The 25,281-nt window shown below is 44.3% G+C and overlaps 1 protein-coding gene across 1 annotated transcript in view; it reads right to left on the bottom strand.

The window, feature by feature from the left end:
- Positions 1-25,281, bottom strand: part of WNT3A (Wnt family member 3A) — an 86,231-nt gene that overhangs the window by 13,969 nt on the left and 46,981 nt on the right. Inside the window, exon 2 of the mRNA XM_062567636.1 lies at positions 22,986-23,227. Coding sequence (XP_062423620.1) covers positions 22,986-23,227 — 242 coding nt within the window. The remainder of the gene's footprint in view (positions 1-22,985; positions 23,228-25,281) is intronic.

Raw genomic sequence — 25,281 nt, 5'->3', positions numbered from 1 at the left:
TCCCTTCTGCCTGTTAAAAAAAAGGCATTGGAAAGAAAAAGGCAAGTGCCAAAGACCGCTATGCAAAACAGCCCTGCCGGTCAATAGGATACGGGTAAGAAAAAAATAATTGTATTCTGTTATCAGAAGCAACATCGTCGAACAAAAGGATCGCCTTCGCCCACCTGAGAAAGGAATGCGAGGCTCCATTTCGCTGCTCTGATCGTATTTGACAGCCCCCCTCGAGACTGCCTGGTTGGTATGGCAAATCGTCCTTATTACCTGCTGGGGTGAATGAATCCCCCTTTGTGCTGGCACTGTCACGCTGCATTAGGTTGACAATGGCCCGAGATATTTTATATGAAATTTGCCCTCACTTGTGATTAGCCAGCACCAACTAAGTCATAGCAACCTAGAACTATGCATTGGTCGGGCCCCGTTGTCGGCCGAAAGGGAAATCCCTATTCAAATGGTTTAATAAAACAATCTAAAGGGCGTGTGAATCGTGAAAAGCATTTTCACTTTTCTCTTTAGCTTAATCTCATGGTCGCTGGGATATTGTGCTCTGAGCAGACCCCAGCAGGGTGTGGGCTAAGGTCCCCCATCAACTTCTTTTACAGCCTCCTTTTCTGCGAGTTAATGATATACCGGTGTGATTGCCTCCCGCAGCAAGAAGAAACACGCATTTGATGAAAAGGATGGACCTCCTAACACATCCTAAATGGCAACAATTTCTCATCCAAAGGTCACAGGTCATAACCTGGATTTTGAATCACCACCCAGATCTTTTTCAAAGCCCTGCTAAAGCTGGGGTATTCTGCAAGGCCGTTTTCCACACACACAGACACACAGACACACACCAAGTTATCTCCGGAGTTTCCCGCTCCGCTTGAGGCCTGAGTTTAGTGTTTGAAAACAATTGGATTTTCCCCTTGTTTTGGGGTATAATTTGCTGCCTTTCATATCCTCTCAACCCTAGACTCCCACCAGAACTGGGTTGCGACACAACGGGAAGCACAGCGGTTTGGCGGTACGAGGAAGCGCGTGTCTCTACGAGGTGCCTCCTGAGCAGCCCAGAGGGGCATCCAGAGCTCAGCAGTAGCTTGAGTGCAAGGAAGACCGTGAGTCATCCCAAAAATGCCGTGGTAGCCCTGGTGTCCATCTCCAGAAAAGCTAAAAAGGCCTCAAAACTCACCACATCCTGGCAGTGTGCAGTTGTGGGAAGGCTCCCCTAACTGGGACACCTCACGTTGCAAGGTTTCCTATGCAACTGCAGAGCTTTGGCTGTGGAGACAGGTAGTGGGAGGGCAAAAGGGAAGGGCAGGGTTTCCCTTTTGTATTTTTGCTCCTCTTTCGTGCCTTCACATGGAAGTGGAGGATGGCAGTGGCAGCAGGTGCGGGATCTCCAAGAGGTTGGTTTAAAGCTGTGTGCTCTTCTTAACACTTAGCTAAGCAGATGAATGCTTTGAGTCTGCAAAATGAATCTGGAAATCCCCACAGAAACACACTCCCTCATGAACCTCCCACAGCCCCTTCCAAGCTGAGTGCTCAGAGGTGCACGGAAGTGAAACATGAAGCGGAAAACAGCACATGAACATTTTTTTCCTTCTTTTCTTTCCTCTTCCCTGTTTTGCCTTGCCTATCCACCACAAAACCTTCCTGCACTGGTTATATGTCAATATTCTTCCTGGATTTTTCCCACCAGAGCTCAACAAAAAAAGATGAGCTGCAAGGAACAAGCACAATGAAAGCAGTCCAGACCCTCCTGAGAGTCTCTTTCGGGTTTCAAAATCCACAGTTGCCTTTCTGGAAGGGTGTTCACATGAGCGTTACAACTGTGGAATGTTTCCACTGCAGTTCTCCATATAATTGTAAGCTATCTGGGGCAAGGAGTGATTTTGTTATTATGTGCTTGTACAGTAGTTAGCTCAATGGGGCCCTGATCTCTGCTTGGGGCTTCAGAGTCTACTGTAAAACAAATAATTAACCATAATAGAGCTGGGTAAATATCTTAATAAAACCATGGAATCAATTTGAGGCAATTAAGCAATTTTTCTTCTTGCAAAAGTTTTTGTTTTACAGGCTCGATCTGGAAAAGGGAGTGGATTTTAGGTGCTGATGGAATTGCAGGCCAACTGTTCACCCTCCTGGAGTAGGCTTTGGCTTTTTTTGGAGGGACGGGAGGGTTCAGTTTCACCCAGTTGAGGAGGCAGAAAAGTTTATGCAACTCCCAGAGCACAAAAGCCACTTTATAAATAGCTCTTGAGAGCATAAATGTTTTGGAGGCTATATCTGTGGTTCCTGAGGGATAAGAGGCTCAATTCTGTGTTGGACTAATCAGCATGGCTTTGGAGCAGCTCATCTGCCCTGCCTCTGCCTCAGTTGCCACCTGTGAAATAGAGAGCAATCATCCTTTTCCTGCTGTCTGATCCCAAGTATTCAAGGATGCAGCCAGCTGGTGAAGCAATAGGGCCTGCAATCCTGCTTAGACAGAAAGGAATAAGAAATCTGAAAAGGACCAGACACAGACTGGATGATTTACAGGCAATTATATGTCAAGAGATAAACTTTGGATGACAGATATTCTGATTACGGTTGAAGCTCTCGTATAATTTGCAAGCGGAAAAGGGAGCTAAATGTATTGAGCGCTTGTCTAACGCCGTACTCAGCTGTGTCTTTGCCCATCATAAAATGGGTGTGTGTGAGGACATTACAGGATGGAGCATATCTTCTGGGTGTGGGCAACCTATCAAATCTATCAGCTGAACCAATCAGAAGAGTAACCACAAGAACTGTACTACACCATCCGTTCTAGAGGAGATAGCTATGGCCCTATGCCGCTCCAGGGATATTTATTCCCTTCCTCCTCCTTCTCCCCTCATAGATGCATCAAGGGGTCAAGTGGGAGCCGATCCCAAGCTTTGCAGTGCATAAAGCTCACAACCAAGCCTTTGCAGAATCTCTTAGGACCAAAAGTCATGTTCTGAGAAACTTTCCCTCAATTCTAGGGATTCAAATCAATTCTAGGAAGACAAAATCAGAATAGCAACACTAGCAACCACAAAGAGTTAGCCTGTCATCCTGTTGGACTGAAAATATGTCCTGTTAGACGTGGGAGGCTAAGAAAAAGCATGCCTGGTTAATGGTGAGGAGCCCACCTAGTGATGTGTTGCTCTAAGAACAAGGCAAAGAGCTCGAGCTTGTGGTGAATGTAAGACTACAGAAATTTGATAAATGGAAACATTTCCTTCGTCTTCATCTTCAAGTTATAAAGAGGAGTCAATATCAACACCACCACCACCTAACTTGTATCTAGTTGTGATCTAAAACACTGAAGCAAACTATTTTGGATCACAGGTGTGGAATGAAATCACACTCCGTATTTACCCAAATAATTATTTTTATATTAGTACAGTATCAAAACCTTCCTCTTTTCTTCTGATCCCTAACAATCACTCTGCTATTTAGCTATTCACCTGGTGTCTGCTTGTCTACTTTCCCCGCACTACTGTGGATGGGCTACTTGTTGTGGACAACTGTCCACCTGCGTGCCTGTGCCCACACTGTGCAGGTGACACACAGGTCTCATCTCATGATGCAGACAAGTGCCACATATTCTTAGTGATGGGACAAGGAACCATCTTTCAGCTTGGATTAGGAGAATGAGTTTGGAAGGGATCATATAGTAGGGGACAGAGGCTTGACAGTGCTGGCATCAATCACAATTTTGAAGTTGTTTTGGGAGTCACTGATTCAGAAATCTACATGGTTCAGCACGGAACAGAAAGTACTATGTCTGAGAGCTTCTTAGTGGTCATGAAAAACTCATTCTCCTAATCCAGGTTGAAAGATGGTTCCTTGTCCCGTCACTCAGAGCTAGAGCGTAGCTGTTGCAGCATAAGATAGCTACTTGACCTCAAAACAGAATTGCTGTAGAAGAAAAGGATACCAAATGCTTCCAGACAACTCTTGCTCAAGCAGTCATCATTTGTATTCATATAACGAGCCAATTTCATTAATCTTATGTTTACTATATTTTGCCCAGGATTCTTAAGTTCACATAACACCCACCTACTTAATTACAGAGATGCAGATTTCTTGCCCAGTCCCGTGTCATGGACTTGTCAGCCCTTATGCCTAGAGGAGTCATACACGTGCAGACTATGGAGGCTCTTTCCTAAGGAGACGATCTCTTCCACTCTGAACTGCACATAGGTCCAAGGCAAGGAAAATGAAGGGCACCCAGGATGTGAATAACTTCCAGGTGATGATCAAAGCTTCTCTGAAGGAAATGAGGGCCATGAACCAGTAGAAGAAGAGGCAGGTGTGGTGGAATTTGTTTCATAGGAGAAATGTAACATTCCTGTTTCTATCTCTGTCTCTGTGTTTGTCTATATTAACCCATCATAAACCAAATGATAACATTCGCTTTGATGAAGCTTTCCCTTCCTCCAGCTATATGCCATCAGGATTTTTTACTCCTTCTGCTTGGTTTTGTGAAGCTGTTCCAGAACCTCATCACTCCAATAGCAAGAAACCTTAAACTTGCCAAGCTGCACTTCTCATTCTTGCTGTTTTTAATTCACTAAATGCCTTCTTGCTTTTATGCCAGCCTTGCCTTCATATCTGACAACTGGACACAATGTTATGGTTGATTTTACACCCTAAATGTTGGTATAGTTCTGCTTCAGGTTGTTAAACAGCATCTACACCCCGTGGCTATGGGTGTGTGCTCTCCAGCTTTGGTGGGAATGATGCATGTCTCCTTATCCAACATATTAACTTGGGGTGGAGAGGGAAAGGTGATGACCTGTTCTGCATACACTGCTGTCAGTGACTTTAGTGGGAGTGGAAAGCATTCACCAAACTGCTGGAGGAACCAAGTACCTTAAGGGTTTACTAACAGTGCACATTGCTTTCATCCCTGCCTGTCTTAGAGCAACAAAATCAAAGCCTTGCATTCAGTGGTCTCCTGGGATGGGAGCTGCTAGAGATTCCTCTCTTGCTATTAAATGTAAGCTCCCATGGTGGTAACACTGTTGCTGCCCTATGTAACGAGCGGAGGTAGATGATAGCTAAAATGAAAAAAAAATAAAGAGAGCAACCAATAACTCTTAGGAAATGTCTTTGAAAATCAGTTTCTGAATAAATCAGGTAAAGTAAAAAATGTATTTTGGCCATCAGCAGAATGACATTGGGCCTGATTCTCCTCTTGGCCTGGTGTAAATCAGAAAAATCCTTTGTCTGATTCAGTGAAAATGGCAGAAAAATTAAACCATGATTATTAGGGATGCATCTAGGTATAGGCATATTTTTTTTCCATTAAAAGCAGCTTACTTTTTCTACTGAGATACTGTGCTTCTTGTTATGTTGTATGAAACTGATGTCTAGACTCCCCCTCTGAAGTTAGGATTTTGAGAGGGAGACACAGTGCTAACCTACACACAGGTTCAGTCCCTACTCCAGAAAAAAACTTCAAATCGCAAAAATGAGACAAGGACCTTGCACTCCTCTGCCCAAAGGCAGAATCCACTCTGCCTAAACTATCCCTGACAGACGTTTGTCTAATCTGTTCTTAAAAACCTCCCAGGTTGGTGCTTTCACCCCTTCCTGAGGGCAATCTATTCTCACGCTTCACTACCCTTACCGTTAGACCATTCTTCCAAAGGTCTAACCAAAAGCCGTCGACTGCAATTTAAACCTGTGTCTTCTTGCTCTGTCCCTAGTAGATGAAGAGAAAAACTTGTCCAATTAAGCTGGGCAAAGTAAAGAAGGAGGTGGAAAAGACAGAAAGATAGGAGAACAAAATAATGTTGTGAAGTTGCCCAACAGATCAGTGGCAGAGTTGGGAATGAAGCTCAGGTCCCTCGACTCTACGTCTTGTGCCTGAGTCATTGCATAAACGTGGGATCCCTTACCTTATTAATCCCACTGGGTACTCCTCTTTTCTCCTGGCCTCCTGTGCTCTCTCTTCTCACTCATTTCCATCTCTCCTGTTAATTTCCTTTGCCTTTCTGCCTCTCACGTGTGCCAGCGGAGGGAGAGGGTGTTGTAACATACGCAGACTTAGACTGATTCATCCTTCTGCTTATACATGACTAACACTCATGCTATTTGTCTAAGTATTTCGATTGATGTACATTTAATATGTAAAAATTTAATTAAAGTGTTATTCATAAAAAAATATCTGGGCCAATTTAATATATTTTTTTAAATACCCAAAGGGAATATTCCAATTAGGGACTAAATGCCAGAAAACACTGTCTGATTTTTCCTCCCCATCTCTAATCAAAGCAGCAGGTTTTGATATTGTAAATAAAAAGCCAGCAAACCCACAACAATATTTACAGGCATTTGCTCTGCAGGTGCAGAGATCAATCCTGAGAGAAGCTGAGAACTTCCAGCTCTTGGTGGAAACCAGTGGCAGTTACTCCACATCTCTGAGGAGAAGCCATTTATGTACCTAGAGCCAGCTCCTCACCTAGTGGATCTGAACTAATGCTCTGATTGGAGAATTTCCAATTGAATCTTTTGAATCAGCTTGATCCTGCAACCTTTAATCATGCAAATGTCTCACGTCTTCAGCGCAGTTTCAGACTTGCCAGCAAAAGGCTTGAAGGACTGAGTACGGAAACAGTGGGATTTATGCTGGCAGAATGAAATTTCTGATAGTTATGGGCCTGAAAGTGTATCCCCCATCCTAAATGGATGCCTTTTTGAAGTTAGCTGAGAGGTGTAGAAAGTCCAGGGTTTGCAAATTATAGGGCACAAGAAGTTTCTGTAATGGCAATCTGATTCAGGAGCTTAACAGATGCATTAGTTTTTCCTGCTTCCTGGTGGGTAGGGACTACCAAAATAAAGGAGGCACATGGAAATAGTGGCCAAAAAAGCAGAGTAAACATTATCTGGACTTTGTTTCTGCTAAGAGGACCAACTTGATTTGGGTCTTGGGAAAAGGTTGAGATCAGATCACCCAGTCTTTAGTTTGGCATCATCCAGATCTGATTCACAATCTGGGTCAGAAAGTCTGGTCTCCAGCAATTTCAAGTTACTATGTAATGGTGGTTTAGTTCAAAAGTCTGCCCAGAGCAACTCCCCACAACAAGGCAGGGTGTGTTGTGTGTAGTGGGTAGTTTAAGAGCAAGGACACAAAAGCATTGTGTGACTCAGAAGAGAGTGTCACACCAGTCAGTGCTGATGGTGGCCTTCCTGCACCTTTCTAGCCCTCCACTGTGCATTGCATTCCACAAAAGCACCTTCTAGTGCTCCCTAAGAAGTTTAAGACTGCTGCATGGAGCAGCAAAGCCTCAAGAACAGCAATGACCAAAATATTCATTCATCCACGTCCCAAGCAGACACCTTCACCCTGATTCTTCCGCTGCTCTGGGGGTGGCATCTGTCCACAAGGTTTTCTCATGAAAGTCTTGGAAGATTTCCGTATCATTCCAGTGCTGGCCCCAAGCAGTTGCAGAAATCTCAGGATTTTTCCTCAAACTAGAAACCTATTTCCTAGCCTCACCAAGGAACTCGTAGCTACCATGTAGTAAACAAGGCCAATGGATATATTGTGCATCACTACATTTAAGGAGGGGCCCCAAACTCCCTAGCCAGAGGCTGTCAATGACTCATGAGATTTGTTCTTAGGGGAGATCCTCAAGTCCATTTAACCCATGTCTTCATTTTAGGCATTTTATCCAGTCATTGCAAAGACTCCGTCATTTATGTCTTCAGGGAGAGATAGTAGGGTACCTGAAGAATGTGCTGGTACGTCATTTACCTCTATGGAGAAACAGCTCAGCACTTCACACGTAGGAGCTGTTATATATGCTAATATGCTAACACAGGCCTCATCTTGAAGTCTTAAGGGGGGATTACAGCAGATGAGTCCTTATTTACTTTTCCACAACAGCAACAGAGATAAATCTGGCTGCTCCTTTGCAGGGTGTTAAAGGGGGATTTCCTGGTGGGTGGGTCTCCTCAGTGGGATATTGTTGTATTGATAGTGGGGCAGGAAGGAATGGACTAAGCAACCGGCAATGGGAATGGCGTCTTTGCATTCACTTACAACGGATATGAGCTGGGCTGGGTGGCAAGCTGTCAGTGGGCTATATGAAATCAGGCTTGATTCCTGGCTTATGACTGACCACACCGTCACTCCTGAACTGAGCGTACTCTTCAGAAACTCAGGCGTGGCTTCTGCACTGGATCTGTCACCAGTGACCAGATCTTAGCTGTTGTGGAGGTTGCTGGATCTCCTGATGTGAGGAGAAGTCAGCCAGTTGGTGGTGCCACCCAGCACATCTTGCCCTATCCTATTCTGCAGTGGAGCGAGGCCAGTGCCAGAAAGAGTTGTTATCCCCTATCTGTACCTGTAAATCACTCCTGGGTTTCCACTTCCTCTTGGCTTTTCTGGAATGTTTCTCGACTCTGGTAAAGATTTTGGTATGCTCTTCTGGTCTGCATTTTTGGCCTGTTACTCTGGATGGGCTTAAGCATTACAGACATCAGCAGCACTAGGGCTAACTAGGGGGTTGGAGGAAGTTTTACCAGAGAGGTTAGGAACCAAGTGAAGCTCACACTGGGATTCTCCAGAGAGGAGAGAATTTGATGAGAAGCCATGGCTATTCTTCAAATTTCAGGGCTTGCATCTGCCCTTGTTTTAACGAAAACTGTAGCATGTCAGTTTTCGAAGGCCCAAGTCCAGTTTAATAAATGCATTTGATATAAGAAAAGCAAAGTGCCTGTCATCTATGGATTCTCACTGTCAGAAAAGTTGCTTAGAGACCATGCACAGAAATGAAGAGCTCCTGGACGGTAACCCCTACACAGAGAAGACACATTCTTCACCTAGCTTGGTTAACCTCGGCTAAGTTGGCTTAAAACAGCATGTAAGGCAAGGCAGTTTGGATATTAGCTTGGGTGAGCATTTTAATTTCTAGTCGGTAGGGCAGGAGTGGCCCCCAAGTGACTCCTGAATCACATTGGCTCTCCAATGTTTTCGTGCAGTACTTCACCCCTATGTGGTTAGCAGCAGGGTTATGTTGCATGGGGGCTAGAAAGCCCAGTATTGCTGTTACTCTGAGATGTAGCTTGCTTGCCTGAGCTGGTCCTGTGTAACAACTGGATATGGTGGCTCCAGGGGAGCCATCACCATCATCTGAGGTATTGTGGTAGGCTAGTACCCCTGGACTCTCTGATACACGTCATATGCAGCTTGTAGAGTCAAGAAGACCAGCAGTCTTGTACGAGGCTGTACCACGCTGTTTGATCCCAGTCAAGATCAAACTGAGCTCTTCTGCCATTTTAACTGAGGTTGCTTCATTCTGTTGTGCAATCTGAATTAAGGCCACCCTTCTCTTGGCAGTGTAGATGGAACCAAATGAAAATCTAAACATCAGCAGGTGCAACCATAACAAGAAAAGGTGCAGGCCTTGATTGACAAGCTAGCAGCCAGCCACACACATCTCAAAAATTCAGAAGATCCTACCCTAGCAAGACAAGCCTAATACACTTTCAGCTATTGGTCAAACAAGTTCGTGGCTGGCCCCATAAAAGAACTGAACTTACATAGTTAATAGTTCTGAGTGCTTAATGAGGTGATCTCGTTGATTTGCAACACTGATGATTACAAACACTTTTCCAGTGAGCTATAATGCTGATATATACATACATACATACATACATACATATATATATATACACACACACATATATATATGTATATATATACACATATATATAAAAATTGCATCTTTGCTCCATTGCAGACTTTGAGTCAGTATTTTTTAGTAGCCAGCCCTGGTGTATGAGGCTTGTGTCGGAGCTATAATGGTGACCATGGCTATTAGAGTAGAGTATCATCCATTTCTAAAATATCTACTTGGCAAGTCAGATCAAACATGGAGATATGTTTGGATTCTGTATTTTACTATTCCTTCTCTGTGCTTTGGGAAAAAATGGCCTTAAATTAGGTTGATTTAAAGATTTCAGGGAAGTCCACAATAGCCTTAACATGAATAATTAAGAAATGTATTGATGACTGATGGGACAGGAATTTTCTGAAGGCTAACAGTTGGCTTGGATAGAAGGTGAAACATTTTATGGAGCATTTTAAACTCTTTCATTTGATTATTAGTTCCTGATGCTTAGGACAAACTTTGGAAAAAGGAAACTGAAAACTGAAATGGTGCCTTTCTGTTAACTGTGAAGCTCAATAGGTACAGCATCCATCTGTCCTCTTCTGAATCAAAGCAAGAAGGTGGGCTCACATTGTGTTGCTCAATGGATGGATGAGGTATTTTATGATAAGACATCTGTAGTCTCTTCACCTCTTTCCTGGACAATGACATCAGTGTCACTGGATCAATGGCATCATATAGGGACATGTTTGGACCAGGGATGTTATTAATGAAGACATATGGAGAATTTTGAAAAATCTGATATTTGCCTGTGTCTTGCCTTCAGGAGCTCACCAGGTCATCTCTGATGTGTTCAGACACAAGTGATGTGCACTGTCACTTCTGATTGAGACAACACAGTGCTCAGGAGAGCTAAACATAGACAATATGCTTCATTTCAGATGCTGGACACAAATGCTACTTGCATTACAAAACTTGGCAGAGCCCTGCTGTGTGGGATGCTCATTGAATGTCCAACAGAGACTGCCCATGTTCCACAGAGCTCCCATCTGTCACTCTCTAGGTATACTTACGTATTCAACCTCTGCTGCTCAGAAGCAAAATGCAGTTAGGAAAGTTGTATGAACACAGACTCCTTTCCTCCACCAAAAGTCAATACTTTGCCACCTTTTGTTTCTTCTCTGAAAAGAGAAGTGCAGTTTCCTGTTGGAGTCTTTTCATGATGGGATTCAATGTTTTGCCATGGGGGAGAGTAAGTCATGGATTTGGGGGCTTGTCTGTCACAGTCCTCATTTTACAGAGCTGTAAGGCTGTTTTATTAATTTAGGGAGTCCTCATGAGAACATTTCTAATACTTTACCCTTAGTGAATCCAGATTTGGCCAGCTTGTCAGGATGAAGGAGTCATTTGGAGAGTACATCACGCCTAAGGCTAGCAAAGAGGTCCAGAAAATCCGATTTCTATATTATAGAAAATTATTTTTTTGAAAGAGTTGAAAATTAGACAAAAAACAAAGAGATTCTGATTTTTTCCATGTTATAAAAGACTGAATATCTATCTATATCAGGCTGTTGAAGCATTTTATCTTGTTAATGTTGGAATTTTATTTTTTACAAGATAAAAACATTCTATTTCAATAATATCAAAATAGGTCAATATTGTATAAAATATTAAAGATGCCGTGATGTGCTTCTTCAAAAGTTTAATGGCTTGCTATTTTGATATAAGATCCCATTCCAAATGAAAAAAATTAAAATGGATTTGAAGAGAATCTCTTTTCATGATTTCACATGAAATTTGTTGAAACATACAAAACAAGATAAGAAAGAGAAAGCATTTTTTAAACCATGTCCTGAACATTTTTTGCCTTGGAAGTGAGGGGTCCTGTAAAATGTCCCCAATTTGATGCAACTGTCTTTTCTGATGGAAAATTGGCCTGGAAAAATAAATAAATAAATGCATTTTTGACAAGATATGATATCTTCCAGGCTGGATCCTGCGTGCCTAGCCTAAAGGGTCTCTGACTTTTTTATGGCTCCGAGTGAACAAAAACATCTTCTCGTGCCCTCCCCACCCATTCACACTCCCACAACATCCCTGTGGCAACAGCTTCCCTGGGAAAGTAGCATGATTAGGAAAGGATAAACCATAATTATTAGCTATCATTTAATGTGATTTAGCACCTGGAAATAAAGGAGAGGAAACAGTGCCAGATGCTTAGTCAACAAACTGCAGCCTACCAGGTAGTGTTCCATGAAGCAGTACTACCTTGTCGATCAAATTTGAGAGCAACAGTCATAAATTAGCCAATAAAACTACTTAAGTTACATTGCAATGGCTGCAGGGCCCTACATATGACCTACTTTGGTATCACTGTCTTTGAAGTATCCAGTCATCTCTTTGGTGCACTCCATGGGAAACAGAGATACAGAAGAAAGAGGATTTGGTTCTCTGTCTTCACCGATGCCAACAGTAGAGCCAGAACCAGAACTGCTGCCTTGCCCCCCTCTCACTGGCCTAGGCTGGATCTGGAGAAGCCAGTCGAATAACAAGTATGCTTTCTATTTTCCTTTTCCAGGAGAGATGAAATGAGTTGAGATGAAATAAAAAGTGAAAGACCCTCTCCATTCCTCCTCTCATAACCTATACCTACTGCTGATTGTTCACCTCAAGGGCTGTGGATGGCTCCATGTTTCCCAAGGGGCTACAGCCAAAGCTCCAGAGCCTCTTTGATGTTCACCATGCCTTATCCTATTTCCTAAAAGAATATGACTGTGAAAGCCCCTCCCTCCCACCCCCGGAAAAAAAAAATAAATAAAAAAACAGAGCAAAGCCACCACATTCTCCTTCAAGTCCTTCCCTAAAGCATATCCATGCTATGATCTGTTTATAACTCTTATGGTGCCTTAATTTGAGGCCAGTTACTTTAGCCACCCTCTGTAGTCAGAGAGGCACCTCCGGAAGGTTGCTCAGACCTCAGATGAGGTGAAATGCACTCCAGAGGTGCTCCTTATAAAAGCCATCTATGAATAGGAGTACAGCATCTAGACTCTGAATTTAAAACGCCCATAGTACAGGGCAATAAGTGCGAGAGTGCTCTGCGATGGGGCTGTCTTTTCCTTCTGTGTTCTTGTACAGCAACCAGCATTGACTCCGACAAGCACCTATGGGGAGCTGCTGCTGTTCTCATGAGCCAGTGCATCGCTGTGCCTGGCAATACAACAGCAGCAGCAAATTTGGGCAAGAGAGTGTCCTGTGAACTGAAAAGTCAGAGGGGAACAGAGGTTCCCTCTTTTGGTGACCTGCTGCCAACTACACTCTCCAGAAATGTTTCAGTGACCCATGAGAGCATGATGAAGTTGAGCAGGAGAAGGCAAACCATAAACCTTCCTGCTTAATGTCCTGGGGCCCATTTCCAACAGTCCTCAGCTACTTTGGCTTCACCCATCTCTTGCTATTTGTTGAGCAAATGACTCTTCTGTTCAGCACCTCTGCCTACTCTGGCTATTTCTGCTGGGTGCTCCCTCTCGCAAGCCACTCTGATTCTGTGACTTTGGCTCTCCCAAGACTTTGGAGCCCTCCAAAGTCTACTTTCCTTTTCCAATCTTACTTTGTCTTCAGTACTCACAGTCTTCTGCCAGCTGTTTGTGCAGCACCCAGTGTAACAGGGCCCTAGTCAGTCCTATGAGCACGTCACTCAGATGTGCTATAGAAACCCAAACACAAAGCCGTAACAATCGTTTTTCACCGTTCCCTTTCCCTGATTTTTGGCCTCCATTTGTTAATCCCATGGATATCGTAGATGACAAGGGAGTCTTTCCTTTGAAGGGTGTGCTCCCAGAAAGATGGGGCTGAGGGAGCAGGGAATGAGAGAAGTTAATCTTCCTCGGCAGAGCACCTTTGCAGGGAGCAACCCGCAGCCTCAGCAAGAAGTGCCTTGTTTGTCTCTGCTCTGCAGCCCCTCATACCAGCCGCTTGTCCTGTCCTTATTTTTGCCAAGGAGGGGTGTACATGTGGGAGGCAGGCACAGTAACCACTGTGCTCCAAGAAACCCCATCAGGCAAATGTCAAATCCATTCCTCCACTACGTAGGCCAATAGTGCAGAAAGAACTACACAGGGAAGTCTTTACTGCTCTGTTTTTTGTTTTTCCTTTTCTTTTCTTGTATAACCCTTTCTGGCCTTAAAATCCGTGCACCTATTCACCACTGCCAGCTCACAACACATGTCACAGGCGAGAAAAGCCAGATGCATGGATTCGGATCCCTGGGCATCTTTGTCAGAAGGTTTGGGGTTTTTTTGTATGTATGAGTGTGGGCAAGTGCAGTGCTAGCTCCTCAGCTGGTGAAAAGCACCCTTGCAGACAACAGCCCCTTTTACCCCAGCTCGGGATCCAGCCCGCTGCGCCGGCGGTTACAGCGGTGCTCAGCAGCGCGATCTGCCGCGTCCCCTTCCCCCAGCGCCTGCTGCGGTCGCCGCCGCAGAGGGATGCGAGCAGGCCTCCTCCGTCCGTCCCCTCTTCCCTCTCTGGCTCCTGTCCATGCGTGTGTGTGTGCTTGTGCAGCCTGTTATGTGCAGAGGGCCCGTTTGGGGCCGGGATTCTCCCAGGACAAAGGGATGCTAATCAGCTCCCTCTACTGTTCCCTTTTGTCTAGGACTAGCTCCCACGCTTGGACTTGGCACTCTGGGATGCAGCAGAGGGAGCTCCTTGTTGCAACCAGCCTTAGCCCAGTTGGGGAATGTAATGTACCCAGCAGGGAAAGAAGGAGGCTGGGGTTGGGGAGGGGGAGGAAATAAATCTATAACCCTGCGCAGCTCGCTGCCTGCCAGCCCATCGCGTTGTGCAGGCTGCCTGAGGCCGAAGTTTCCAGTGCCTCCCGCCACCGGGAGGGACACCACTGGTTTTCTAGCCACGGGCTGTCTTGTTCTCTCTCCCCTCCCTGATCCCCCATCTAATGTTTTAGTTGCCAGAAAAATCTCCATGTCAGGGCTGGCAGCTGGGGGTTGATGGAGCGGAAGGCAGATGAAGCACAGAGAGCAAATAGGATCAACTCCTGGCTTGGCTGCCGTTTTTCCTCTTTGTCATCACTGCTTTCTCAGATTTGCAGCCTGTGGCTGGGGGTTGGTTACAAAAATTGCTGTTTACATGGGCTGTCTCATCTCCAGAGGACTCTACAGATGCACAAGAGCTAGGTCTTCTGGCCCAGGATCACTTTGCAAATGGACAGGTGATAAGGTCAAGACTTGCTAAGAAATACAGCCTTGTCCTTGCCCGCCAAGCACAGGCCAAAGGCAGCTTTCTGTCAACGCATCTAGTCATTTGAGTGGGAGAGCCAAACACAGCTGGATGCAACGCTAATCATATTCTTCTGAGAGCTGTGGGGCAGCCTGTCCTATCATCCAACCACAGAAGACTGCCTGACACTTGTCCTTGAACACCACTGAAGTCACAAGAGACCAGACTGATCTCTTTTGACAGTCACCTGGCCCTTATGCAGCCCATGCAGTAAAAGAAGGGAGCTCCTCTGCCATTTTGTTGGTTTCCCTCTCCCAGAGGCTGAAGGACCAACACATTGGCAAGTTTCCTCAGCATGATCTCTTTTCTGCTGTTGCAACTTTGCTCTTGCCAAGGCTCAGAAGAAGCTGCTAATCTCCCAGTCCTGATGTGGGCAACAAATCAGAGATGCAGCTGCAGCTCATACAACCCTCTACAAACCGTGTTTCCTCTCCACTGCTGCTGCCTGTACTGAGCTAGTTAGGGAAAAGGCAGTTCAAAAATGATGCAACCATGAATATGAGCTGTCCTGAACCTGTGGGCTAGAACATGGACTCGGGCAGTGCAGTAATATACTTGCACTTATTATTGTCTCATCTCCTGGAATAATCCTCAGCTCCAAATTCAGTTTACACTGATACTAAACACAATTGATGCTTCTATTTTGAGCTAAGAACTGCCAGTCTTTTTCTCAGCAGCACTGGCAAGTCTCTGGCCTACTGTATTTATGCATCTTGATGGCTGAGTGGAGCTTGCACAGTCACATTTTCAATGCTGATCCTTCCAGTTTCCTTCCCCATAGTTACAGGGTAGAGTTTGTAGATCTCCGTTGTTGATACCAGGGCAGCTGCCCAAATTGCCATTAGCGGAGAGGTAGACGGGGTGTGGTTGGAAATCAGATCCTCTTGGGAAGAGTTTCATGAGAGAGCAGAGAGTACCTCCTACATGTAACTAACCTCCTGGATGGATCAGTATCTTGTGGCTTTCTGTTCATGCCTTACTTTATTGCAGAAGTGCAAAAGTCTAATCTAGGGTGAGGGAAGAGGGGGGAAAACATTTGGCGCAGAGACAACTGAGATGCCAGAATGCCATCAGGAGAATACGATGAGATCTACTAAACATCTTAATTTTAAATCATGCAAGGAATTATGAGATGGGATTTTGCCTGAAATAGTAAGGAACTGGCTGTATTCAGTGGTCCAGGAGATCCTTTTTACGTTCCTAAAATGGCCTCTCCAACAGGGGACAGATGTCAGAATGGCTTTCAAACAGGAGGGTGGGTAATATTTGCCCCCAAACTGGGCCTCTGAGAAGCTCATGTTGAAGTCTGAGCCTGTAGCCCTAGGCTCCCTCTATAGTCAATGGAGAGAAATAAACATCTTGGTATGATTCATGTCATCCTGAGATAATGTCTAAGATAGGTCAGATGAATTGCTCTCTGGAGATGCCGATTGCTCTCCACCGACTACAAAGGGAACCTCGGATGACTAGCTCAGACTTCGACATCTAACTTTGGGTAGATGAGATCAGCCTTATCTGAGAGCCTATGGAGCAGTATTGTTACAACACAGCAAGAAAAAAATTATGGAGGAGATTGTGTCTCCCAGTTATTATAACTGAACTTAAAATCCTTGCTCTGTTCCTGCTAACCCAAAGGGAAAACTGACATAGATTTCACTAGGCATAAGATGTGCTTTCTCATCCACAGTGGTAACAGGCACAATAAAGTCTGAACCCATGAACACAGCTACATCTTGGCTTTGCTGTGAGAGAGAGAAGAGGCATGGAACTGGTTGCTGGAAGATAGAGCCCAAATTAAACATAACTTTGAAGGTAATAGTGCCTGGCATCACATATGAAACTAGATTTGACTTGAATCTTCTCACAAGCTAGGCTAATGTCTACTATGCTCCTTGTGTACTCTCAGTGAGCAGAAGCCCTCTCACCAAATGAGCCAGTGTCCCTGGATTCCCTCAAAAATTCATGGAGAGATGTGGAAACTTTACAGTATGTTCAATTTAATCCTAAATATCTAAATTACATTGGCCAAATCATGCTCCCAGGGGACCCCAGCACCAGATGAAACTCCCTCAACTTGTCTCACCATCTGACCTAATGGACCCAAACTTTTGCTGACCCACTGACAAACATACTGAGCAAGAATAGTGCTGCAGGCAGGATCACAGTTTGCTCTTCTATAGCCCTTAGTTTTAATTTTCTTTGGATGAGAACAATGTTGGATAATCTCCCAAGCAACATGTTTAGCTTATCAGAAAGATATTGAAGACTGCCTGTTTATAATGTGCAAGTACCTACTCACAAAGAAAGTAGTCTATTCTAGAAGATTTACTCTGAATCTAGCACAGAAGAGTATAAAAAGAGCCAGTGGCTAGTTATCAACACCAAAGCAGTGCCAAGTTAGAAATGAGGAGACTCCTAAGAGGAGTAGTAGATTCTCTGTCTCTTAGTGGTATTATTTCAAGAATGGATGTCCTTCGTGAAGAGATGCCCTAGACAAATCCAGATTTTGGTTTCATTCCAGAAGTCTTGAGGTGAAATCCTCCAGTCTGAATCATGAGAGAAGTCTGCTTGGATAATCTGAAAGTCCTGATAGGTCTTAACACATGCAGGAAGGAAAGAAATAGAGAGGAGGCCAGAGGCCTTTGAGATCCAGTGATCTGATAGCCATATCAGCATGTGTTATCATTGCTGCCTATATCCATTGCCAGGTGGCCCTCAAGAAGATCATTTGGTATCATTTTCTGAAGGGTACTCTGCCATATCTACAAAACAGTGTCCTTTGCAAAAACATCAGGAATGAAGCTTATTCTTTAGATTTCAGGATCTCACTAGATAAGATTACAATGGGATCATACCCCATCCCACTTTGATTTGTCCAAAGTCTTGGAAGAGAAGATTAATATGGAAGCAACTGTGTTGTCCCAAATCTGCTGTGTTTCATATCATGCCCATCCTGGAAACTGCACAACCAGAAGCTGTGTCTGAAAGGACATCTCTTTGCTGGGCAGGCATGAGGTTAGGTCCAGGGGTGCACGACCAGTAGGTGACACCACTGATTTCATGACTTTTGTCATTTGAATTCTAGCAGGGGCAACAACCAACAACTTATGCCACCAAGCCTTGGCATCACCTATTAGATTCTTATTTTTCCAGTGGGGAATTTGATATATGTCCTCAGAGGGCACATCCGATGGGTGCAGACGCTTGACAAAGCCACGAGACGCCCGTGCTCACGCCCCACCTCGTTCGAGCCCTCTCGCGCGTCGGCAAACACCCCAACCTAGAAAAAAAAAAGGACAGAGCGGCTTCCAAAGGTGGCATGAGTGTTAAACTCTAATCAACAAGCCCCATCCGGGAAAGCTGAAAGCATCTGAGCTCTTCTCAACAAAGCATTTAATCCAGTCTGGCGTAACCTTTGACATTATTAGGGATCGCGGTGACCCTAATCCAATCAGATTGATTAACTAAAGCAGAGACCCCATAAGCTGACCCCCCTCTGGCCTCTGCTATTTAGCCCTGGCCAAACAGTGGGAGAGACGTGCTGTATTTACACCACAATGGGTCGGCGCTGAGAACCTGTTTCATTACAGAGTGACTTAAACTCCCATTACTCCATCAATGTATCATTCTTCAATAGTTCATTAAAAGCTGCTCCTCCACAATAACTATTAACCATTTCTCAGTCCAGCTGGCAGGTTTAAAGCCCCATCCAGTCTTTAGCAGAAGGAGGCGGGAGTAAGTGAAAGAAATAGATAGACAAGGGCTCTCTTTTTAAATTTAAACGAACTAAGGGCTTAAATATTTTGAGGTAATTTACTTTTATTGAAATGGGGAGGAGAGGGAGGAAACTTTTATTTTGACTTAATTATGTGCTTAGGTCTTTTAAAGCGGCAGTGTCATGATAAGCTTTTATTATATTGCTTTTCTTAAGATCGGTTCATATTTTTGTCCAGAGAATCAAAGAGAGCTTGCACTGTGTTGTGAGGCTAGGAGACGCACCACAACTCAAATACATCTCGGTGCCAGTGTCTTCGGTCTGTAAGTGCTAGAGGCAGGGGGAAAACCCCGATTCCCAATCGAGTCACTGAAGTTCAAGATGGAAAATGCTTATTGGGTCACACAGTTCACTTTCTGTTGTCAATGTAGGCGTGTCCCTCTCCTGCATTCTCCAAAGTTTTACCTTGTATATGTTTCAAGATAACTCAGAAATCTTTCCTTGATTTCCTTTCAGTTTCCTTGAAACTGAAAGTTAAGGAAATTCCCTCACAAAAGGCCAGACCTCTTAGTCAAGCAGCTGGGCACAGACCGTGGCTATCTTGGTCGCTTAGCTAAAGCCATATTCTGCTCCAGCTCTTAACACAGTGTGGAAGAAATACCCCAAGCAATCCCAACAAAGCAAATGGGAACAGCGTTTTTGCCTATAAATCACTCTGTTAGAAAAGTTTACACGAAGAGTTCTTTTCTCTCAACAGCAGTTGAGATTTAGACTTCTCGGAGATTAGAAATTACATAAAGAGTAGTCCCTTATATATGATAGATAGACAGATAATGAGGTTTAGACAGCAAAGAAGGAGGTTAGACTCATTTCCTTGCCCATGCAGGTGTCCTGTTTGCATTCCCAATAGTTTTGGTTATCTAAGCCCCACATTTCCTAGTGTTTTATCCAACAGTGACACCTATTTGAATTTCTCTCCCCAGCTCTCTGTAGCTGCTCATACTTTCTCAACACCAAAAAGAAGGAACAGTCCATCTTCCCTTTAGTGACTTCATCTGCAGCTAACACCTGAATGTCCCTCCATGCAGGTAGCACAGCACAGCAGGGAACATGACTGCCTTTGGGCAGGGAACATTTCTTCCACTGCCACGGATAGACAAAACCATATAACCAAGCAGGATGGGATGGAGGACTTTATACTGCTTGGGTACTGCTAGAGGGACACGGAGCCAAGCCTGGCCAAGGGTTGTCTCCATACAGCAGCAGGCCTCAACCCTTTGAACATCACCATTCCCTAGCAGCCAGCCCCTGTTATGAAAACCATTGCTATTTAATATTTGACTTGTCCCAACTATGGATCTGTAAAATGTATATATATCTATATAAAAATAGAGTTGCAGCTAAATCAGGTGGGGTTTCTTGCTTGCATAGGGACACCAACACACTGGCTCACAGTGAAAATAAGAGTCCCATTTCAGGCAAGATATCAGAGTATGTCTCTTAACGGCACCAGTCTGGTGACTGTTTGGCACTGCTGAATCACAGTGAGAGACAGCCTAGCCCTGAATTAGCAACGAGCTACCAAAGCACTGAGCACAGCACAGGCACTGAGGCAGCTTCAGTGAGGTCTGGGCCTAGAAAGTGTTTCCTGAAGGCATTAAAATCAATCCCCTGCAATCTAGGAAGTTCAGATATGTTTGTGAGGCAAAGGGGAATTGCTTTAGTGACTGCAACTGGTTTGTGCCGAGGGTCTCTACTGACTCAGATGAGAAACTCCAATCTTAGGTGCCTGAAATTTTAAGCCACAAAAGAGTTTTACTTTCTTCCCCTCTTTTTATCCTTTCTTTCTGGGTAGTAGCTCAAATATGTTCCTACCCTGGGGGATCTGCCGCACAAGAATGTGACTGAGCTGTTTTTTTCTCCCCCTCCTGCTGTAGGTGAAACAAAACTGAAGGGTGGTTTGATTCTCCCTCAAGGAACAACATTCTTCAGTTATGAAATCGTCCCAGCCTCCTTTCCCTTGCTGAGCCAGGCTACCGAAAACCTGCAATCTCCGGGCCTCAAGCAAGGGACAGACCCTTCATGTCGATGCAGTTATGAGACAAGCACATTTGGCAGCTGGTTGGATGGGAGACCCTGTGGTCTGTGAGGAGGTGAGGATCATTTTCCTCCCATGTATGGTATAAACGCAGTCCTTCATGCTACAGGAGATGTGGAGCATCTGATCTGAGAGTATCCAGCAGCGCGAGATGCTCCACGTGTCGTTTATGAACGGTTTTGCGACAAGGTGAAGCCACCAGATTACCTGGGTTCATTTACTCACTGTGTCACAGACCCAGTGAATGCTCTTTGGGCAAGTTACTTGGGCTTGTGCCTATAGAAGTCCTCAATTTTGCTGCATCAGCCAAATTCAGGTGCTATAGACACCAGAGAGTGAGATATCCAAAACAGGTGCTTTAATTGCAAGCAAAGTACTTTGGTATGACACTTTGATACAGGTTTAACTGCTCCACACTGCAGACCTTTCAGCAGATTTCATTTTGGTGTGACCTCCCACTGATGCATCAAAATAGTGCTGCTACTGTCAGCACAGTGTCTCGGCTCCCCAGCTACAGCAGGATAACAGCATCAGCCCATCAGCTGAAATCACCAGTTCTCCTGCTGCGTGCATGTAAAATGCCTGTTTAGGCTGGTGGAGCCCCACCACAATAGGCCTTGCCATGATACAAATCAAGGCTTTGTTCTCCGTTGGCTGCCGCGATGCTCTCTGGCGTATTTTTTAAAATTCACGCAGGAGGAAATGTCCAAGTCTCTTCTGAGTAACACAGCAGGGGAAAAGCAAACAAAACCCCAGTAACAGCCCCAGTAACAGCCTGTCTGCTGACGGTGAGTGCTGGAAGAGTGCAGTGAGCATGGGAGATCAGCCGCACACAGGGATTCAGAAGGACTCCCTGAAATGCGTCCCAGACTTTCCCTCCTCTCCTCATATAAGGTCAAATGATGTTACTCTGCTATTCAAGACAAAGTGATTTCAAATGTCAGCTCTATCAGAAACTTGTCACTGTTTCTGGAGCTGTAACTGGAGCCAAAAGGGGAAAAAAAAAAAAAAAAAAAAAAAGAGAGAGAGAGAGAGAGAGGATTTCCAAGCCTCCTTTACTGATACTTTCTTAAGAGAAAGCAGCTATATTCCACTATAGATTTGCATAGGGCATCTGGACTTATTTCTTGGCTGGAATTAAAAGCAAAGCAAGTCCGTCTTTCAGATGGACTGATGTCAGATGACCCCACTTGTACTAGTGGGAAATGCAGAGCCTGACCTAGACCTTCTGAAGCCAGCAGGATCAGGCGAGATTTTAAAAGTTAGGCTCCAAAAGCAAAGCAGGATAAAACAGTACTTTGAGGCTAAAATAGGCTCCTGCTAACATATGGGAAAAAAGACTAGATGCTCACATTTAGCCAGGTGTTTAAATGCTACTGTATTCCACAACTTAGGAGAAAACATTACTAGTATCTCCTACTTAAGTTAATGGGGGCTGGACCAGAGGTGGTTGCCTGAATTCCCACCCTGTCTTAGTTTGCCACTTTCAAGACCAGTGAAAGCAGAGCTGTTAATTGAGGGGGATTTCCTCAAGCCTCTGATCTTCCTTGTATCCCACTATGGTATCAACACTGATATGTTGATGATCAACTTTAAGTCCAGTCCCTAGGAAACATCTCCAGCTGGGATAGAGTTTAGACCTGCAATGTAGTGTGTCACCACCTATCATTTCCCCTCTGCAATCACCGAGAGAGCCTAAAAAGGCAGCACAAAATGCCATGGAGTCAGAAAAGAAGTCAGACGTCCATCCTGACCACTGAAAACACAATCATCCCCTTCCTTTGTGTTCCTCACAATGAGCAGGTCATAGGATCACAGGATAATTCATGTTGAAAGGGACATTAGGAGGTCTCTTGTTCAACCTCCTGCTCCAAGCAGTGATGACCCATTTTTCCAGGTTACCCATATGATCCCAGCAGAGGTTTGGAGGTAGGAATAGTTGTTATCTGTGACTGAATATTCACCGTATAACAGAGGGGGTGGGTGGCCACCCTCCCAACATTGGGGCTTAATTACCTTGCCTTTATGACAGGCCCTCTAGATCAAGCTTGTATTGCTTGGATGGGGTCCTGGGAGGAACAAAATTTTCCCTGCCTATTTCTCCTTTATCAAGCTCAAGGCTTACCCTCATTAGTCCTTTTTACATGGCCCCTTATCATGAGTTATGAAAAGCAAACACATGTTCACAGCTGGCTTCAAGATCTCTGCTGCTACTCCTCTACGGACTTTGCTGCCACTAGACTTGTAGCGCTTTACTCACCTTTATCTAGCACAGGCCCAAAGATGGCTAAGCTGTCATTGACGGTTGTGCAGTTCCACCTCCTGCCTCGAAATTGGTGCTGGCACTCCTGGATCCCAATCTTCACCCCTTCTGCCACGCTGGGCATGATCTCCACATAGTTCCGACAGAAGCGCAGCTGCTTGGGGACCAGTCCTGGGATGCTCCCGCAGAGGATGGGCTGAGTCCCCAGGGATGAATACTGGTGACCAATTGCCAAGGACCTGGAAAAAAATACAAGGAGAAAGGGATGCTGTCAGGCTGACTTTGATCTTCATACTTGCTTCCCAGATATGAGGACAGAAATGTCACATTATTAGTTCCTTTGTGCTTCTCTTTTCTGCAGAGAGCATGCCTCTTATTATCATCTCACCTCAAAACAGAATCATCTGTCTTCAGAAATCTCCTATGGGCCTAGCAAGAAACTCTACCTTCAATGCCTTCCTTCCCTTTTCTTTGTCCTCTCAAAGCCCTGATCCATCATTGTACTCCTTCTTCTCAAAGATACTTAACTCACACAGTAAGTTTCTCTTGCAAACAGGTGGCAGAAATCATATATTATATACTTTTGAAAGCCAAGTCCATCTACAAGAGCAGATGGGTTTCACAAAAAAAAAAAAAAAGAAAAAAAAAAAGAAAAAAAGAAAAAAAGAAATTTGCAGCTAAGGAAGCCCAGGGATTAGAAAGTCAAAAATGCTTTCAGAGCTACACAAGGTAATAACATTAACAGTAGAAGAGACCAAGCTCCAGTCTTTGGATAGTGGAACACCAAGAAACAACCCTCTTACAATTCACCAACGTGCCCAATATGCCTGAAGCTTGCCAAGTAACTTCTGTGCACTGAAACTGCCCCTGAAGATTCAAGCAGTTTCAACCTCAGGAGCTTAAAAAGGCTGGCTCTGAGCCAGATACTGCAGGAGGGATATGTAAATTCACTACCCTGTGACACTTTCATAAGCGGTTAAATTTCCTGTACTATAGAGGAAAAGGGATGTAAATATAGTCTCACTGGAATGGAAATAATTTGAGAAAAGATTCTTCTATGACTCGATGCGGGTCCAATAGCAATACTCTTTCCCTGTGTGAGAAATGGTACTCAGGTTACTAGAAATGCTCATGCATGGGCACATGCAAGTTGGGGCCATGGCTGGCATGTTTGTAACCTCCCTGAAAGCAAGGTCTGGAAAAGATTTTCTGCTGTTTATCAACATATTTCCCCACATGTTTAATTTAGGCATGTGCTTTGAATGGCGTGTCCATGAACCACTATGTTGGTTGAAGCCTTAGAGACAGACCAGACAGCTGTGCAGAGAGATCAGCAGATATATAACTAATTAGATAGATTTTAAAGTGTTTTTCCTGCTGTTTCTAATTATAACCTTGTTTACTAAAACTGAAGGGATTTTTAAAATATAATTTCCTTTTCTTCTAATTAAATCTCTTGATGGACTTTTTTGCTCAGCATTAATGACAAACAAACCTGCTTGGGCAGTATGCATTTTGTTTACATTAATTTTTTGCTATGTGGTTTCCATTTGAGAGCACCTTAGTGTGTTTGAATTATCAACAGGGCAGTCAAAGGATATGTCTTTGCTCTGTCTTGCACAAACTTAAAAAAATTACTGGAGTTCTATCAGCGTTAGAATACATAAGAAAATTAATATGACTTTAGAACTTCTCTGGTTAAAAGCTGTTTGAAACTGTCAGTCCCTTTGTGGGAGAAAGGTACTTGTAGCCAGTTAGCTGCCTTCCTGGTGGGTACCCTGCCGTGAAGGTGCAGATGTGAAGAGGAGATCGACATTTAGATGTTCAGCTGCCAACATCACTGCAAAGATTTTTGGCTGAGCTCCATGGCTTTTCTAGGTGTGCATAGACTAGGCCTTGCAAATCAGTCCATTCCAGGCAGGTGAGACACAGGAATATCATGTCTTGGCTTCCGGATGATCCTAGGTAAGAGACTGACAGCCAGATAATCAGCTCTGCCACGATAGTGTTCTTCAAGACATTGCCCAGTAAATGAATTCTAGACAGATAAGATGCCTGGGAAACAAAAGGTTTTCAGCTCTTTTTCTAAACTTAGTCACCTACATTCCACATCAGCTGCACTTACGGGAAAAAATTAATCTCGTCTAAAATTAGAGGAAAATCCATCCCAATTTAGGGAATGAGTATGAGACAAGCAGCATGAACTGCCCTCTACAAGTGCCTCTCTTTTTTCCATTACATTAAAAAAGGAGCACAGGCAGCTCAGTGTGAGCTGACTAGGAATTTTGTTCGT

Source organism: Rhea pennata, chromosome 2 (genome assembly GCF_028389875.1).
Source record: "Rhea pennata isolate bPtePen1 chromosome 2, bPtePen1.pri, whole genome shotgun sequence".
NCBI lineage: Eukaryota > Metazoa > Chordata > Aves > Rheiformes > Rheidae > Rhea > Rhea pennata.
The sequence above is the reverse complement of the archived record's forward strand: the minus strand, read 5'-3'. Positions and strand labels throughout refer to the sequence as shown.